Raw genomic sequence first — 18,606 nt, forward strand, 5'->3', positions numbered from 1 at the left:
ATATATGCTATTACCTTTGGCACAATGGCAATCTAATTTCTAATGAAATATGACTTATTTTGGAGGCTATTTTTCTAACCCGGGAGGAAGACGCCTAGTTCATTAAAGCCCTGCCTCCGTTGTACTCGAACATGTTGGTTGGTAGACTAGAGGTGTGTTCAAAGACTTCTCACAAACAAGGAAATCTCAAACACTGACTGCAACAAATAATCTGAATGAACCACTACAACTTCCTTCTTCATATTGTGGGTCAGGGTACCTCTGGATGTTGGGCTTGCGTGGAGCCATGGGTTCATTTCCAGGTGGTGGGACTTGACCCCAAAAATCAGGAAAAGCAAGCGTGCTGAATCCTGGGACAGATTTTGTTTTCATGGCGGCAGCACGATACATACTGGGTTCATGGTAGGGGATGTCATGATTATGTATATCGATTAAATCTGTCATAGGAGAATTATAACATTTTCCATTTCCCTCATTCTTATTTTTCTGTTCATCATCTGTCAGACATGAGTTGGCCTCTTCCCTAGGATGAGAAAAGTCAAAGTCAAAAAGTCAAAGTCTGCTTTATTGTCAAGTTCTTCACGTCAAGACACACAAAGAGATCGAAATTACGTTCCCAGTATCCCACGGTGACAAGACATAGTACACAATATACATACAAGTAAACAACACAAAAAGTAAAAACAAGAAGGCACAAACAATGAATAAATTAGAGTGATGAATAAATAATAAATAAACAATAAACAAGCATCATGTGACAGTGGTTACAAACAAAACAGAAAATTTACTCCCAAAACAGGGGAGACGGCAGTGATTTACAATGATAACAAAAATGAGCCACGAACTCCTCGAAAACACACACACAAACGCACACACACAAGCACGTACACACACACACAAACACACACACACACACACACACACAAAAGTAAAGTTGTAATGGAACGCTAATTAGTGAGCAAAAAACATTGGGTACCAATTTAAGTCCTTAAAAAAGTCTGATTATGTTTTTTTATGAAATGAGGATGAGTGACTGACTGTCCATACTGTAGTTTATGTACCATGCCAAGGGAGACGTTTTATCATATGTATGTATAGATGATATGCATTTAATGTTTGGGATGGTAATTACTCAGAACCCACAAAGAACAAATACTAATGACTTACAGCTTACCTTGTCTCTCCAGTCTTGGTTCCACCAGATCTGGTGTTAATACCAGTATGACTGTAGAAATCTTTGACCTTTAACGGGCAAGGAGCTACATATTGGACAGACAAAATGTGGATGGTCATTTTAGGAACATGCTAATGTAAATAACAGTTGGTAATTAAATAAGAAAATGACCCAAACACAATACAAACACAACAAAGGACTTCATCAGGGGGAAATAGTGGAAGGTATAGACTGGCCAAGTCATTCACCAGACCATACCCCAATAGAGTATATGCATTTCATCTCCTGAAAGGAGACCCTCAGAAAGAAACAAAAAGACAGAAAAAGAGGCTGCAGTAAAGGCCTGGGAAAGCATTTCAAATGAAGAACGCAACAGTCTAGTGAAGTCAAAGTGCCGTGGGCTTGATGCAGTCATTGCAAATAAGGATGATGCCACCAAATATTAAATATTATTCACTTTTAGTTAATTTGATAATATGTATCTGTTCCAATATTTTGCTCATTTGAAAAGTGGGTGGCTTCAGATGGTGCACCATTCTAAGTTTTACACATCATATTGTAAATAAAATAAAAGCTGGAATTTTTGTCTTATTCATTTTGTCTTACAACTTTTCCAATACCTTTGAGACTAAAGGGGACTAAAACTGAGATCCATGGTTTGAAACTCAGAGCTCCACTGATAAACACACGCGCGCGCGCGCACGCGCGCACACACACACACACACACACGCACACACACACACACACACACGCACACACACACACACATATTTGGTGGCTCAGTGACGCACTGGTTAGCACGTCCGCCTCACAGTTAGAAGGGTGTGTTCTTCCCGTGTCCGCGTGGGTTTTCTCCGGGCACGGGAAGAACCTGCAAGAGCTACTTGTAAACAATAGCCACACTTGTCTTTCATTCTTATAGATACCCTTCCTTTTTCCTGTAACTTTGGCTCTTTTACCATGGATAAGTACATTTTGTGTTTAAATAGCGTTATTTCATCATGTTTAATTCAATTCAAGCTTGTTTTTTTTGTCGTTTAAATCTCCGAATCATATCAAGCTATGTAGTCAGCTCAAATGGGAAGTCTGTACATCGTAGATTTGTAATATGTTTTTATGAATAGAATTTAAAAAAGTAAACAGAACTGTTTTATTTTGAAGTATAACGGATTTCCTGGCTGGCTTTTTTTCTTCAGGTTCGTGAGAAAATGCATGCTGCATCTGGAAAAAAATAGAAACCTTAGGGAGACCTTACAAAGCATCGCATACGGTCCACATACGGATACGCATTGCACTGCAGCTAGTGTGAATTGTCACCACTGCTTTTTTTCCCTTGCAGTGTTTGTAAGGAGGCCACGATGCATCCGCAATGCATGTGTTCTGCAGTCAGCATGACACTAGGTGTAATTCTGTAGCTATCTCACATTTTTTGGGGGGGTTGTATTGTATGTGTGCCATAACGGTAACAACAGCCCAACCTGATTTGGTTTGATCTGATGTGCCTTTTTCTGTCTGGGACAGAAACTCAGGAGTTTTTTTTTCCGGCCTGGAGGAGTCAAAAGGTAAACGATTGCAATGCCCAGTTTCGTCATCAGATGAAGATGATGATGAACTCTCTTGTGAATTCAAATCCAGCTCCTCCTGTATGACACAGATGTTTGCTGTTTAGTGCTATCTGTTATATGAATAAAAACTTTTTTGCTTGCAATTCCTGAACTTCTTCAGAAATAGTCCATCCATCCATTTTGTATTCCGCTTGTCCCCACGGGGGTCGCGGGCGTGCTGGAGCCTATCTCAGCAGTCATCGGGCAGTAGGCGGGGGACACCTTAAATCAGTTGCAAGCCAATCGCAGTTCTCCCCGTGCCTGCGTGGGTTTTTTCTGGGCACTCCGGTTTCCTCCCATATCCCAAAAACATGCTTGGTAGGCCAATTGAGCACTCCAAATTGCCCCTATGTGTGAGTGCGGGTGTCTCTGTGTGCTCTCCAATTGGCTGGCAACAAGTTCAGGGTATCCCCCGCGTACTGCCCGATGACTGTTGGGATGTAGGCTCCAGCACGCCCACGACCACCTGGGGACAAGCTGTATAGAAAATGGATGGATGTATATTAATGAATCAATGTTTCCAACATTATCATAAAAAATATTGCTACAGTAACAGGCTGTAGAGAAATTCTTTTGAAAAAATTCATATAGTTAGGACAGACCAAGCTAACATAAAAATTGAGTTTGGTATCAATTGTGGCATTTGACAGCAAATGCATTATTCTGCTCAGAGGAAAAAGTGTCATCTTGCAGCATAATGTAACATAACATCTGTCTGTGTAAACAAACATGAGACAAAACAACTGTTTGTCTCTGCTGATGTGCTGTTTGATTTTAACTAGTAATGTGTAGAAAACATGGGACAGCAGAATTTTAACATTAAACACTCACATCCATCCTCTGGTCCTTTTCTACATCCTATTGTTTGTTATTAAATGTTCTTATTGCATGCCCTAATTGTTAAATGTTCTTCAATACAGTCTTGTTTTGATTGCCATATTTTTTGGCACCCGCTAGCGGGGGGCTCCCCGATCCACCGCATTGCAATGAAGTTTTTAGAGTACTGTCGCTGATGTTGCCCAATATCAGCTGTTCGGGTGGAGCCCACCTGCTTGCGCCGCTGGACACATGAGCAGGAGAGGGGAGCCTTCGTGGCGAGCAGGACGCGGATGGAAACGCTTCGGGTGGCTGCGCAGCAAGGAGGAACCGTGTTGCATCATATTGGCCGCAATGTAAACTGTTTACTTAACTAAAATTGGATGATTAGTGGGTGAAAGGACAGATGGGGAGGCAGGTGGGAGACAGGGTTGAAAACCGTGAGTCTCCCGCCTAAATCGGGAAAGTATTATGAGAATGAGTGACCATTCATACGTCAAACCCTGAGTGAGAAAGAAAAGTGACGAAAGCAATGCCGAAAACATGGTTGAAATAACATGACCGACTGACAATTACATTTTGGTTCGATTTGAAAAAATAATGGAATGACGATGGCGGGAGGGGGCCCAGAGGCCGCTGACAAATGATGGACCAGCAAAATTGAGTACATTGCCATATATTATATACACCAATTCACAGATGCCTTAGTCTTAAAGAAGTACCAGGAAGTCATGTGAGAGTTCTGGACAGAGACGGCTGTATTGCAGCAAAAGCTCTTTGGGTCTGTCTGTGGCAGGACGAAGACAAAGTGTGTTCAAATCAGTCTCCAAGTCGTTATCCTGCGAAAAGAAAGACTCTTTATCTAGCATTCCTCAGCATCTGTGATTCTTCATATGAACTAAAACATTTATAAATAATGTATACATAATAATTTATATTGCTGTATGTGTTATTGATGCATAAGAATAAATTAATTTTATTATTATTTCATGGATTAAGCACATTGACTTCAACCGTGAAGCTGCAAAGTTCTTTTTGATCAACCCTTGTATTAAGATTTGATCTTAAATTAATCCCAGTATCCCACTTGAAACATGAAGCATCAAGTGAACATTTCTGGTGAGCCACTTGTTCATTCTTTACACGCGGCAATGACATGACATCATCGTCAGTACACGTTTTCATTAAATGAGGAGATCGAGTTGCATTGGCTCCCAATATATCTTAACCTCCTCCCACCTTGCTCCTCTGGCATCATGCTTTGTGCATGTGTCACATCACGAACACAAAGTGTTCACATTAGAAGTCGTATTTGTTTTTGTAATGTGAAGGAGTACATAAAAAGATCGAAGTCAGCAAAAAATTTGAATCAGGCATTAAGCCCTGCAGTATAAGTGTAACTTTTGATCCAAATGAGGGGAGTATTGAGGATTGGGCTGGAAAAGACCACAAAGGCGCAAAGTCGCTGCTGTGCCCAATTTTAACTGTGCACAGTTAAAACTTTGTTTCAGCAAAGTACTGAAACAAAGAAAATTCCACTCATGCTCACAGTTAATCCCACTGATGATAAAGTTCGGCAGGGCTCTTTCAAGGTCGCAAAAACATGTTTGGCAGACATTCGCCTGTACTTATGTATTTTGTTGTAAGGGAGTGTTCAAAATTTTCTTGCGATACGAAATATACTCTGGAGTGACTTATGGGTGAAATTATTACCACATTATTATATCATTTCACATGTTATTTTCACACTAAACCGCAACATGGCACTCTAATTGTGTTGAAGATGCAGATCTTCTACATCCGGAGTTAGCGGAGTTGTTTAAAAGTGATGAAGATTTCAATTGATTTAGTAATTTGGAGTGACACGGATGGTTTGGTAAATGTGTTAGCATGTTATTTATGCTACAGTTATCTGAATAACTCTTAATATGTTATGTTAACATGTTAACCAGGCACATTCTGAGTTTGTTGTTTATTTGTCATGTAACGTTAGCAACGTTAGGTTTCCTCCCGCATCCTAAAAACATGCTTGGTAGGCCGATTGAACACTCCAAATTGCCCCTAGGTGTGAGTGTGAGTGCGGTTGGTTGTTCAGCTCTGTGTGCCCTGTGATTAGCTGGCAACCGGTTCAGGGTGTCCCCCGCCTACTGCCCGATGACTGCTGGGATAGGCTCCAGCACACCCGCGACCCCCGTGGGGACAAGCGGTATAGAAAATAGGATGGATGGATGGCTGGTGCGATTTGTACTCCGGAGCGATTTATAATCCAGAAAATGTGTTACCTAGTAGAAAAATTGACTTTTTAGAGACTAGTAAATGTGATTTTCTTTCTATCTTTTCTGTCAAGCAATTAAAAAAAAAGGGTTTTCAGTAACCATCAAAGTATTTTTTTTTTTTAATGAAGAGGAAAAATCCATATCAATCATAAGCCCCTAAACGTACATAGTCTTTGCTCTGAGCCTCTTGGTAATCGTCCTCCACTTTATCATCATCATCATCACCATTGCTCTCATCTTAAAAAATAAAAATAAAAGAAGTGTGAACAAGGTTGTACTACATAAAACATTGCATGACATAAATTGAACAATAATAGAATAGGCTGGGTAAGGAAACAGCTGCTGTAAAAATTTCCATCCAAATCCTGCCCATTTTACAATAGGAAACAAGTCAACAATATACATGTACACACAAGGACAAATCATTGGTATCGCTCTGTCCCTTAAAAAATTAATTTGAATAATAATAAAACCCCTACCTTATGGTTTTGCTGCTCAACATTTTGAGAAGTGGCGGCACGGTGGTTTCTCCGGGTACTTCGGTTTCCTCCCACATCCCAAAAACATGCAAGGTAGGCTGATTGAGCACTCCAAATTGCCCGTAGGTGTGAGTGCGAGTGCAGATGGTTGCTCATTTCTGCGTGCCCTGTGATTGGCGGCAAACCAGTTGAGGGTGTTCCCTGCCTACTGCCCGATGATTGCTGGGATAGGCTGCAGCACGCCCGCGGTCTTGTGCGGACAAGTGGTACTGAAATGGATGGATGGATGAATGGGCCTTTTGAGGCAATTAATGATATTACTGATACTTCTGCATCTCTCAGCAAATGTTTTGGCTCGCTGTTAATGAGAAATCTGCTCAGGTTGTCTCAAGTTTGAAGGATGCAGCACATTTCTGCTCCGAACACAATGTTTGTCGGAGTAATATTTCATTATGATTTATTATGTGTTATTATACATTTGTGATTGTTGTGGAAAGTGTGTTGTAAATAACAAACAGGAGCAGAGGAGCCAAAACTTGTCTCTGGTTGGCCCCAGCTGATCTCAAGCGGAAAACTATCAAGAGGAAACTACCGGAGAAGACCTTTCTGCTGTTAGATGATATGATGAACTGACGTGCAAAATAGCTTATCTGCTAATGTTTGCTTGCAGAGACTCTGCAAGAAAAACATGCAAACATTTGCTGATTTCCCCACCCCATAGAGCAGGGGTGGCCAACCAGTCAGAGACTAAGAGCCACATTTTTTACTGTGTCATCGCAAAGAGCCACATCATACACATGAGCACACATGAACACCCCACACACACACACACGCGCACGCACGCGCACGCACGCACGCACGCACACACACACACACACACACACACACACACACACACACACACACACACACACACACACACACACACACACACACACACACACACACACACACACACACACACACCCCTCTGCTCAGCCAAATTTATTGTGTGACATTATTATGTCACGCACCAACATGATAATGACAAATTGACTCCTACAGTACTAAAACCACAGACCAAAGACCACATTTTCAACAATGAACATTGTGTGCATTGTCTCACACAGTCAAACTCTCAGTTCAACAAATTCCACAAACAAAAACATAATACGTTTTTTCACTTACTATGTGTGGCGGGACAGACCATTCGTTTTAGTTTGTCGTTTTCAGGAGACAAGATTTCAATAACGTCACTGAGGCATATTTTAACGAACTCCACTTCATTGTATGGCTTTTTAGCCCGTGCAATGTTCCAAGCCAGTTGAAACAATGCAAGTGTGACAGTCCCTGAGTGCTTCGTAATTTTTTTGAAAAACTGTACCTATTTTTCTGCCTGACTTTTCAAAGTCTCCAAACTTGTGCTTGCGAAATTCTGTCCCTTTTGCTAAGTCCTTATCGATATTGGCATGAAGTGAGCTGAAGTGGCGCTGACCATTTGAAGCTTTTAAATGCGCCAATGACGTCCGACATATCAGGCAGAATGGCTTGCCATAGCGTTCAACAAAAAACAACTTTAACTCTGTTAAAAACGTCCTGTGTTCATAGTCATATATTCGTTTAGCTGTGCATTTTTTCCTTGCCATTTTGGCAAGCGTCTTGTCAGCTTTTCTGGACCTAATGGGCCCCCGTAGTCACAGTCGCCATTCATAAAAAGCCGGCAAAACCAATCGCTCTGTTTGTCCCTCCTCCTTTGCGGGATTTCACCTCACGCGCATGCGCGTTTGACCAAAATACCATATTGAACTCAAGCGAAGCAAATACGCACGAAAAATAAACACAAATGTTGATATGAACGTAAAAGAGCCGCATGAAACCAGCCAAAGAGCCGCATGCGGCTCGCGAGCCGCGGGTTGGCCACCGCTGCCATAGAGTTATGTAACTTAGGGACCTCAAACCAAATAAAAGTGGGGTTGATGGGAGAGCTGATTAGAATTGTGAGAGAACCATACAGCTCTCCGATTCTCCTTGCAAGAAATTGAAAACGTCTTCTCTCTTCAATATTAGTGTGTTGTTTAGGAAATAAACCTAACAATGTTCAATAGGATTTACAGTAGATCAAGGCTCATAGAAGACCACTTCAAAATAGGCCAGTAGTTATTAGAATAGAATAGATCTTTATTGTCATTGTCACACATGTACAACGAAATTTAAAAAGTGCCAACCGATCAGCGCATGAGATAAAAATAAAAAAAATAGAATAAAAAAGATAAAAAATACAAGCTAAAACCCACAGAAGAACATACACAGACATATTCATTTACGTTTAGCGGCATTCAATGTGACTACCGCCGTAGGGTAAAAACTGTTGGCGAATCTGCTAGTCCTTGACCTAATTGATCTATAGCGTCTACCTGATGGCAACAGTTCGAAAAGGGAGTGGCCAGGGTGGGAAGTGTCCTTCAGACCAGCTCAGTGGCCTTGTGGTAGAGTGTCCGCCCTGAGACTGGAAGGTTGTGGGTTCAAACCCCGGCCGGGTCATACCAAAGACTATAAAAATGGGACCCATTACCTCCCTGCTTGGCACTCAGCATTAAGGGTTGGAAGTGGGGGGTTAGATCACCAACTGATTCCCGAGCGCGGCACCGCTGCTGCTCACTGCTCCCCTCTCCCCCAGGGGATGGATTAAAATCACACGGGGATGGGTTAAATGCAGAGGACAAATTTCACCACACCCAGGTGTGTGTGTGACGATCATTGGGACTTTAATCTTTAATCTTAATCTTTTAAGAATGTTCTGTGCTTTTTTGAGACAGCGGGTTCTGTGTAGGTCTTCCAGTGTGGGGAGAGGGCAGCCAATGATCTTCTGTGCTGTGTTGATGACCCCTTGGAGCTTTTTACTCTGAGCAGCAGTGCAGCTGGAGTACCAAACACATATACAGTACGTTAAAGTGCTTTTTATGGAGCAGCGATAGAAGGACACCAGCAGTCTTTGTGTGATGCTGTGCCTCCTCAGCACCCTTAGGAAGTAGAGTCTCTGCTGGGCCTTTTTTAGCAGCTCAGAGGTGTTCACGCCCCAGGTGAAGTCCTCCTCAATGTGGACTCCCAGGTAGCGGAAGGAGGACACCCTCTCCACACAGACCCCGTTGATGATAACTGGTGGAATGTCCGTTTTATTTTTCCTCCTAAAATCAATGACCAGTTCTCGGGTTTTAGCCGTGTTTAGGAGCAGACTGTTCTCACCACACCACTCCGATAGCTGCACCACTTCGGCCCTGTAGGCAGACTCATCCCCCTATGAGATGAGCCCCACCACGGTTGTGTCATCCGCAAATTTCACGATGGTGTTGCTGCGGTGGGCGGGGGTGCATGTATGTGTGTAGAGCGTGTAAAGCAGTGGGCTCAGTACGCAGCCCTGTGGGGAGCCGGTACCAAGACTGAGAGGCGTGGATGTATGACGGCCCACTCTCACCCTCTGGCTGCGACCCGTCAGGAAGCTCTTAATCCACCTGCAAGTATTGTGTGGAAGACCCATAACCGAGAACAAGCTTTCTGACTCTGGGCGGCACATTTCTCTCTCGAATACCTTGAGATTTCACTGTACCCCAGCTCCATCCATCCATCCATCTTCTTCCGCTTATCCGGGGTCGGGTCGCGGGGGCAGCAGCTTCAGGAGGGACTCCCAGACTTCCCTCTCCCCAGCTACTTCATCTAGCTCATCCCGGGGGATCCCAAGGCGTTCCCAGGCCAGCCGAGAGACATAGTCTCTCCAGCGCGTCCTGGGTCGTCCCCGGGGTCTCCTACCGGTGGGACATGCCCGGAACACCTCCCCAGGGAGGCGTCCAGGAGGCATCCTGATGAGATGCCCGAGCCACCTCATCTGGCTCCTCTCAACGTGGAGGAGTAGCGACTCTACTCCGAGTCTCTCCCGGATGACCGAACTTCTCACCCTATCTCTAAGGGAGAGCCCGGACATCCTGCGGAGAAAACTCATTTCGGCCGCTTGTATCCGGGATCTCGTTCTTTCGTTCACGACCCATAGCTCGTGACCATAGGTGAGGGTAGGAGCGTAAATCGACCGGTAAATTGAGAGCTTTGCCTTTTGGCTCAGCTCTCTCTTTACCACGACGGACCGGTACAGAGTCCGCATTACTGCCGACGCTGCACCGATCCGCCTGTCGATCTCACGCTCCATCCTCCCCTCACTCGTGAACAAGACCCCAAGATACTTAAACTCCTCCACTTGGGGCAGGATCTCATCCCCGATCCAGAGAGGGCATTCCACCCTTTTCCGATCGAGGACCATGGACTCGGATTTGGAGGTGCTGACCCTCATCCCGACCGCTTCACACTCGGCTGCGAACCGCTCCAGTGAGAGCTGGAGATCACGGCCTGAAGAAGCCAACAGCACAACGTCGTCTGCAAAAAGCAGAGACGCGATGCTGAGGTCCCCAAACCGGACACCCTCAACGCCTCGGCTGCACCTAGAAATTCTGTCCATCTGGTGACAAAGGGCAGCCTTGGCGGAGTCCAACCCTCACTGGGAACGAATCCGACTTACTGCCGGAAATGCGGACCACACTCTGGCATCGGTGATACAGGGACCGAACCGCCCTTATCAGTTGGCTCGGTACCCCGTACTCCCGAAGCACCCCCCACAGAACCTCCCGAGGGACACGGTCGAACGCCTTCTCCAAGTCCACAAAACACATGTGGACTGGTTGGGCGAACTCCCATGCACCCTCGAGGATCCTGTTGAGGGTGAAGAGCTGGTCCACTGTTCCACGGCCAGGACGAAAGCCACACTGTTCCTCCTGAATCCGAGGTTCGACCTCCCGACGGACCCTCCTCTCCAGCACCCCTGAATAGACCTTACCAGGGAGGCTGAGGAGTGTAATTCCCCTGTAATTGGAACACACCCTCCGGTCCCCCTTCTTAAAGAGGGGAACCACCACCCCAGTCTGCCAATCCAGAGGCACTGTCCCCGATGTCCACGCGATGCTGTAGAGACGTGTCAGCCATGACAGCCCCACAACATCCAGAGCCCTTAAGAAATCCGGGCGGATCTCATCCACCCCCGGGGCCTTGCCACCGAGGAGATTTTTAACTACCTCAGTGACTTCAACCCCAGAGATTGGAGAGTCCGCCTCAGAGTCCCCAGGCCCTGCTTCCACAATGGAAGGCGTGTAGGTGGAATTGAGGAGGTCTTCGAAGTATTCTCCCCACCGACACACGACGTCCCGAGTCGAGGTCAGCAGCACGCCATCTCCACTGTAAACAGTGTTGACGTTGCACTGCTTCCCCCTCCTGAGACGCCGGATGGTGGACCAGAATTTCCTCGAAGCCGTCCGGAAGTCATTCTCCATGGCCTCGCCGAACTCTTCCCACGCCCGGGTTTTTGCCTCACCAACCGCCGAAGCCGCGTTCCGCTTGGCCACCCGGTACCTGTCAGCTGCCTCCGGAGTCCCGCAGGCCAAAACGGCCCGATAGGACTCCTTCTTCAGCTTGACGGCATCCCTTACCGCCGGTGTCCACCAGCGGGTTCGGGGATTGCCGCCACGACAGGCACCAATGACCTTACGGCCACAGCTCCGGTCGGCCGCCTCAACAATGGAGGCGCGGAACAAGGTCCACTCGGACTCAATGTCCCCCGCCTCCCCCGGGACGTGGGAAAAGCTCTGCCGGAGGTGGGAGTTGAAGCTCTTCCTGACAGGGGATTCCGCCAGACGTTCCCAGCAGACCCTCACAGAACGTTTGGGTCTGCCAGGTCGGACCGGCATCTTCCCCCACCATCGGAGCCAACCCACCACCAGGTGGTGATCAGTTGACAGCTCCGCCCCTCTCTTCGCCCGAGTGTCCAAAACATGCGGCCGCAAATCCGATGACACGACTACAAAGTCGATCATCGAACTGCGGCCTAGGGTGTCCTGGTGCCAAGTGCACACATGGACACCCTTATGTTTGAACATGGTGTTCATTATTGAAAATCCGTGTCGAGCACAGAAGTCCAACAATAGAACACCGCTCGGGTTCAGATCGGGGGGGCCGTTCCTCCCAATCACGCCCTTCCAGGTCTCACTGTCATTGCCCACGTGAGCATTGAAGTCACCCAGTAGAACGACGGAGTCCCCAGAAGGAGCGCTCTCCAGCACTTCCTCCAGGGACCCCAAGAAGGGTGGGTACTCTGAGCTGCCGTTTGGTGCATAGACACAAACAACAGTCAGGACCCGTCCCCCCACCCGAAGGCGGAGGGAGGCTACCCTCTCGTTCACCGGGGTGAACCCCAATGTGCAGGCGCCCAGCCGGGGGGCAATAAGTATACCCACACCTGCTCGACGCCTCTCACCGTGGGCAACTCCAGAGTGGAAGAGAGTCCAGCCCCTCTCGAGAGGGCTTGTACCGGAACCCAAACTGTGCGTGGAGGCAAGTCCGACTATATCTAGTCGGAACTTTTCTGCCTCGCACACCAGCTCGGGCTCCTTTCCAGCCAGAGAGGTGACATTCCATGTCCCAAGAGCCAGCTTCTGCAGCCGGGGATCAGACCGCCAAGGTCCCTGCCTTTGGCCGCCGCCCAGCTTGCAATGCACCCGACCCCTTTGGCCCCTCCCACAGGTGGTGAGCCCATGGGAAGGGGGACCCACGTTTCCTTTTCGGGCTGAGCCCGGCCGGGCCCCATGGGCGAAGGCCCGGCCACCAGACGCTCGCCTTCGAGCCCCGCCTCCAGGCCTGGCTCCAGAGGGGGGCCCCGGTGACCCGCGTCCGGGCGAGGGAAAACGTGATCCATTAATTTTTTTCATCATAAGGGGCTGATGAGCCGTGCTTTGTCTGGCCCCTCACCTAGGACCCGTTTGCCATGGGTGACCCTACCAGGGGCATGAAGCCCCAGACAACATGGCTCCTAGGATCATAGGGGCACGCAAACCCCTCCACCACGATAAGGTGACGACTCACGGAGGGGTGTACCCCAGCTCCAGAACATAAATTTGTAATGTTCACAGTAGGGACAAGGTTCTTTTCTTGGTATGTTTCATTTTTACACCTGTTAACATAGACTGATCTTGACAAAATCTGAGGTGGGCCACCTCCTTGGAGGCACTGCTATGGAGATTTCCTTCTTGCACCACTTCATCTTGTTAAATGGACTCTGACATTAGATTATTCAGATTAACACTATATAGCACAATATTGTGTTAAATGTTGCTCACTCAGCATCCATTGTAGCCTGGTCGTCCTGGATTCGCCCCTTTGTGGCCTTTTCTCAAGATTTACCATTTTTGGCCAGAATGAGGAAAGGCAGTTCAGAAAATGGATGAAAGGATGATTTTTGTCCTTCCGCTCCAGTGAGGTTAAGATCAGGGGGGGCTGTTTTAATATGTCAGCTGTGGGCATGTGAAGCCCTTTCAGACTTCTGTGATTAAGCACAATATCAATAAATTTCACTTGACTTGACTCCTTGGTTGTCTCCCATGAAGTCCACTTTGGCTCCAACAATGATGGATGGTGCGATTTGACGCTGCTTGACATTGATATTGGAGTTCATCTTCAATTGCTTTGGAAGTTGTTCTGACCTCTTTTGTTACTATTTGCATTATTTGTCTTTTCAATTTGCCATAAATTTTCCTCCTGCGGCCATTTTTAGGACAGTTCCCCACATACACTGTGACTTGCAGTCCTGATGTGAAACTATAGCCATCACGTTTAGTGTTTTACACACCATTTCAACCAACAGGACATTGACTTGTCATTACATTACATACAGTAATGACTTGTCATTACATTTTCATTTATCATTACCATCTTTCATTTATTCATTCATCCTGATGAGGGTCGAAGGCATAATGGAGCCTATCCCAGCAATCTTTGGGCGTTTGGCAGGGTACACCATGAACTGGTCATGCTAGCTAAATCGCAGGGCAGGCATAGACAACTATTCACACTCACAATCACCTGTACAGACAATTTGGAGTGCTCACTCGGACTACAATGCATGTTTTTGTAATGTGGAAGGAAACCGGAGTACCGGAGAAAACCCACGCAGGCACGGGGAGAACATGCAAACTCCATACAGGAAGGCCGGAGCCAGAATAAAACCCTGCACCTCTGAACCACTGCCCCACCGTGTCACCTTATTATTTATTTTATTTTTAATACTTTTGTTTCATTCACAGAGGGGTACCAACAACATTTTCCATGTACCGTATTTTTCGGACTATAAGTCGCTCCGGAATACAAGTCGCATCAGCCATAAAATGCACAATAAAGAGGAAAAAAACATATATAAGTCGCACTGGAGTTTAAGTCGCATTTTGGGGGAAATTTATTTGACAAAATCCAACACCAAGAACAGACAACAACCAGCAACCAGCAACAACAGGCTAAACGATACGATATGCTAACGTGACAAACACAAAGGAGGAGCTGAGAACGGGCCTGCCGTAACATTAACAGTTATCCAAATAACTATAACATAAATAACACCTTTATCAAACCATCTGTGTCACTCCAAATGGTTAAATCCATCGATCAAATTCTTCGTCCTTTATGTAAACAACGCCGCGTGTGCGCCGTGCCGCTGACGTCGGACTCGTCGTCAGTTACAGTTCAAATTATTCCACAGGCACATGTATAACGATATATAAACTATATATCAAATAACTATAATATAAACAACAATTTTATCAAACCATCTGTGTCACTCCAAATCATTAAATCCATCGATCTAATTCTTCGTCCTTTATGTAAACAACGCCACGTGTGCGCCGCGCCGCTGACATCCGACTCGTCATCAGTTGCAGTTCAAATTATTCCACAGGCCCATATAACGATATATAAACTATATATCAAATAGCTATAATACAAACAACAATTTTATCAAACCATCTGTCACTCCAAATCATTAAATCCATCGATCGAATTCTTCGTCCTTTATGAAAACAACGCCACATGTGCGCCGCGTCGCTGACGTCGTCAGTTGCAGTTCAAATAATAGTAATCCCTCGCTACATCGCGGTTCATTTATCGCGGTTTCACTACATCGCGGATTTTTGAACTTTGAAAATTTGTGAATAATTTCACATATATGTCGCTCCTGAGTATAAATCGACCCCCCACCCAAACTATGAAAAAAAAATGCGACTTACACTCCGAAAAATACGGTATGTACATCAACTCAACAACATAGAGAAAAAACATAGTTCACCTTTATTTACTATAAGGTACTGGTACCATTTTGACTACTTTTTACACGATAGTACACAGCAATTTTGTTTTCAAAGATTAGATCAACAATCATCATTTTAGCTTTACAATTATCTCATGTCTTTACCTGAAGTTGCAACCATATCAAGATCGTCATGTTGTCTTCCAGGCAAGGGGAAGAGGTATGCGGATTGATCTGATGTCAGTGGTAGACGGGTTTTAGGCAGGCAACTTCTCATTAGCTGAACAGATGACTCTATCAGCAACTCCTGACATTTATTCAACAAGTATGTCTGCAAAAATAAAAATACTCAAAACACTAATAAAATGACAGACCAACATTCGAACATTAGCTGAATCACTTGTTTGCTCTTCAAATCTGGTCATCAATATTGTCTGCACTGTTATCAAGCGCATTTGATGTATGATTAACACTCACACACTGTGCCATAATGCTTCCTATTTGAGATCTTGAAGAGTGCTTGAAACGTCTGTGTGAATGCGTTTCAACTCTTATTCTGCACCAAAATTATTTTTTTCAATATTCTGACACATATTTCCCAAAACATGCACTTCAGCTGATTTAAATCATTTTTACATCAAAGATTTGACCTCAATGAATGTATCTAAAAAATAACTTTTTACATAGCAAATATTTCCCTTCATTGCATTAAGAATTCACATTTTTCATGATAACATTCATGAATGAAACGATTTTACCTGATCTGTCCAACTTATTTTGGACACAGGAAGTATTTTTCACATTTCAAAAATCCTCAGGTTTTTCCAAAAATACACATTTCCTTCTCAAAATTACCAATTAAATGGGAGAGACATTTTTATGATTACATCATTCTCTTGTGTTTATCAATCAAATAAAAAAACAATTACATATCTTAAAAGTCCAGCTCATTTGAGATGTTCAGGCTTCTATTGATCATACTATTCTAAGTCTGAAAGCGCTTTTACAAATTTTCATATTGATATAAATTTCAAAACAATCAAAGAAATCACTGATCAGGGCAGAATGCAAAATCCTTATCGATTTGCCTTATTGCTTTCACAGCATAACTGTCTTGCTGAATGTTAGCTTGCAAGTTATTAGTATGTTAGTGTTTAATGAATTCATTTGTGGATCTCAGTGGTTGCCACTCCACAAGGCCTGTTTGAAACATGAGGCCTCTTAAAAGTCAAAGTCCCAATGATCGTCACACACACATCTGGGTGTGGTGAAATATGTCCTCTGCATTTAACCCATCCCCATGTGATTTTGATCCATCCCCTGGGGGAGAGGGGAGCAGTGAGCAGCAGCGGTGCCGCGTCCGGGAATCATTTGGTGATCTAACCCCCCAATTCCAACCCTTAATGCTGAGTGCCAAGCAGGGAGGCAATGGGTCCCATTTTTATAGTCTTTGGTATGACCCGGTCGGGGTTTGAACCCACAACCTTCCAGTCTCAGGGCGGACACTCTACCACTAGGCCACTGAGCTGGTTAATATCTATATAGGTGACATGAGCTAGGTTATTCTGTCACTGTGACCTGTCCTGGCCTGGCATCTTTTTATCTTTTGTTTATCCTTGTGATATTGCACTTCTGTTGATTTAGAATTTTTTTATTTTCAAAGTCCTTGTTTTCCTATTTTATTTCTATTATGTTAATTATTACCTGCACTCCTGCATTTGGGTCCTCAACCATGCGACAACATAACAATCTAAACTTAGTAGTGTTCCGAGTTTAGCAGGCTTGTGTCAATTAGTGGAGCCCAAAGTTTCAGGCAAACATAGTTTGCAGTTGGCTTTTATGCTGCACACAAATGGAATAAGGTGCCAACTGAACTGAAGTTATCATCAAGTGTAAATGCTTTTAAAAGTGAACTGAACTAACTGAAAAATTGGTTTAATGTCAATAAGTTATCGCTAAGTTTGGGTGAGAAACTATATTTATTGGGTTAGAGTCTAACCGTTAGACACGAGGTCTGGGGAGAAAAAAAACCCTACGTTTATTGAGTTAGACACTTAAAGAACAACAAATTAAAATCACTGTACATTTAACTGAAATTTAGTAAATAAAAACAAATCTCTTGGAATGATCATTGATGCCAAACTCAGTTGGAAGCCACATATAGATGGTAATAAAACAAGAGAAAAGTTATAGCTATTCTTTGTACAAGTGGTCATATTGTGGTGTGTTGTTGTTTGTTAGAAGAAATTAGTCTTATGCAAAAGTTTGGGCACCCCTGATCATTTTCATGATTTCCCTTTATAAATCATTGGTTGTTCGCATTATCAATTTCAGTTAAATATATCATACAGCAGACAAACACAGTGACATTTGAGAAGTGAAATGAAGTTTATAGGATTTACAGAAAGTGTGCAATCATTACTTGAACAAAATAAATTTGGGCACCTCAACAGAAAAATCCTCCTTTTGCAAAAAATAACAGCCTCTAATCGCTTCCTATTGTCACGACCCATCTCCATTCGTTTCCTTGTGTCTATGTTGTCATGTTTTCTGTTCGCGTCACCCCTCCCCTCCTGTCTGCTCACAAACAATGTACCGTAATTTTTGGACTATAAGTCGCTCCGGAGTATAAGTCGCATCAGCCATAAAATGCCCAAAAAAGTGAAAAAAAACATATATAAGTCGCTCCGGAGTATAAGTTGCATTTTGGGGGGCAATTTATTCGACAAAATCCAACACCAAGAACAGTCATGAACGAGCAACAACAGGCTAAACGATAGGTATGCTAACGTGACGTAAACACAAACTAAGAGCTGAGAACGGCCCTGACGTAAAATTCAGAGTTATTCAAAAAACTATTACATAAATAACACGTTAATAAAACCATCTGTGTCACTCCAATTCATTAAATCCATCAATCGTCCTTCGTCAACAATGCGTGCGCGCCGCTGACGGCTCTTGCACTTCAAAATATTCCACAGGCCCATATAACGATATATAAATTATATATCAAATAACTATTATATAAGCAATAATGTTATCAAACCATCTGTGCACTCTAAATACTTAAATCCATCGATCAAATTCCTCGTCCTTTGTCAACAACGCCGCGCGTGCG

The 18,606-nt window shown here is 44.5% G+C and overlaps 1 protein-coding gene across 11 annotated transcripts in view; it reads right to left on the minus strand.

Moving 5' to 3' along the window:
• LOC119123986 (cytosolic carboxypeptidase 4) overlaps positions 1–18,606 on the minus strand; it is a 96,776-nt gene that overhangs the window by 27,526 nt on the left and 50,644 nt on the right. For 10 of the 11 annotated variants that reach the window (XM_037253497.1, XM_037253502.1, XM_037253504.1 and 7 more), the window contains 6 exons: positions 15,654–15,819; positions 6,037–6,107; positions 4,317–4,433; positions 2,653–2,815; positions 1,175–1,259; positions 260–523 (listed from right to left, as the gene is read on the minus strand). In XM_037253497.1, the coding sequence (XP_037109392.1) occupies positions 260–523; positions 1,175–1,259; positions 2,653–2,815; positions 4,317–4,433; positions 6,037–6,107; positions 15,654–15,819 (866 nt within the window). The remainder of the gene's footprint in view (positions 1–259; positions 524–1,174; positions 1,260–2,652; positions 2,816–4,316; positions 4,434–6,036; positions 6,108–15,653; positions 15,820–18,606) is intronic. The other variant, XM_037253500.1, reaches the window with a different exon arrangement.

The sequence above is a fragment of the Syngnathus acus genome, chromosome 6 (genome assembly GCF_901709675.1).
Source record: "Syngnathus acus chromosome 6, fSynAcu1.2, whole genome shotgun sequence".
Classification (NCBI taxonomy): Eukaryota; Metazoa; Chordata; class Actinopteri; order Syngnathiformes; family Syngnathidae; genus Syngnathus; species Syngnathus acus.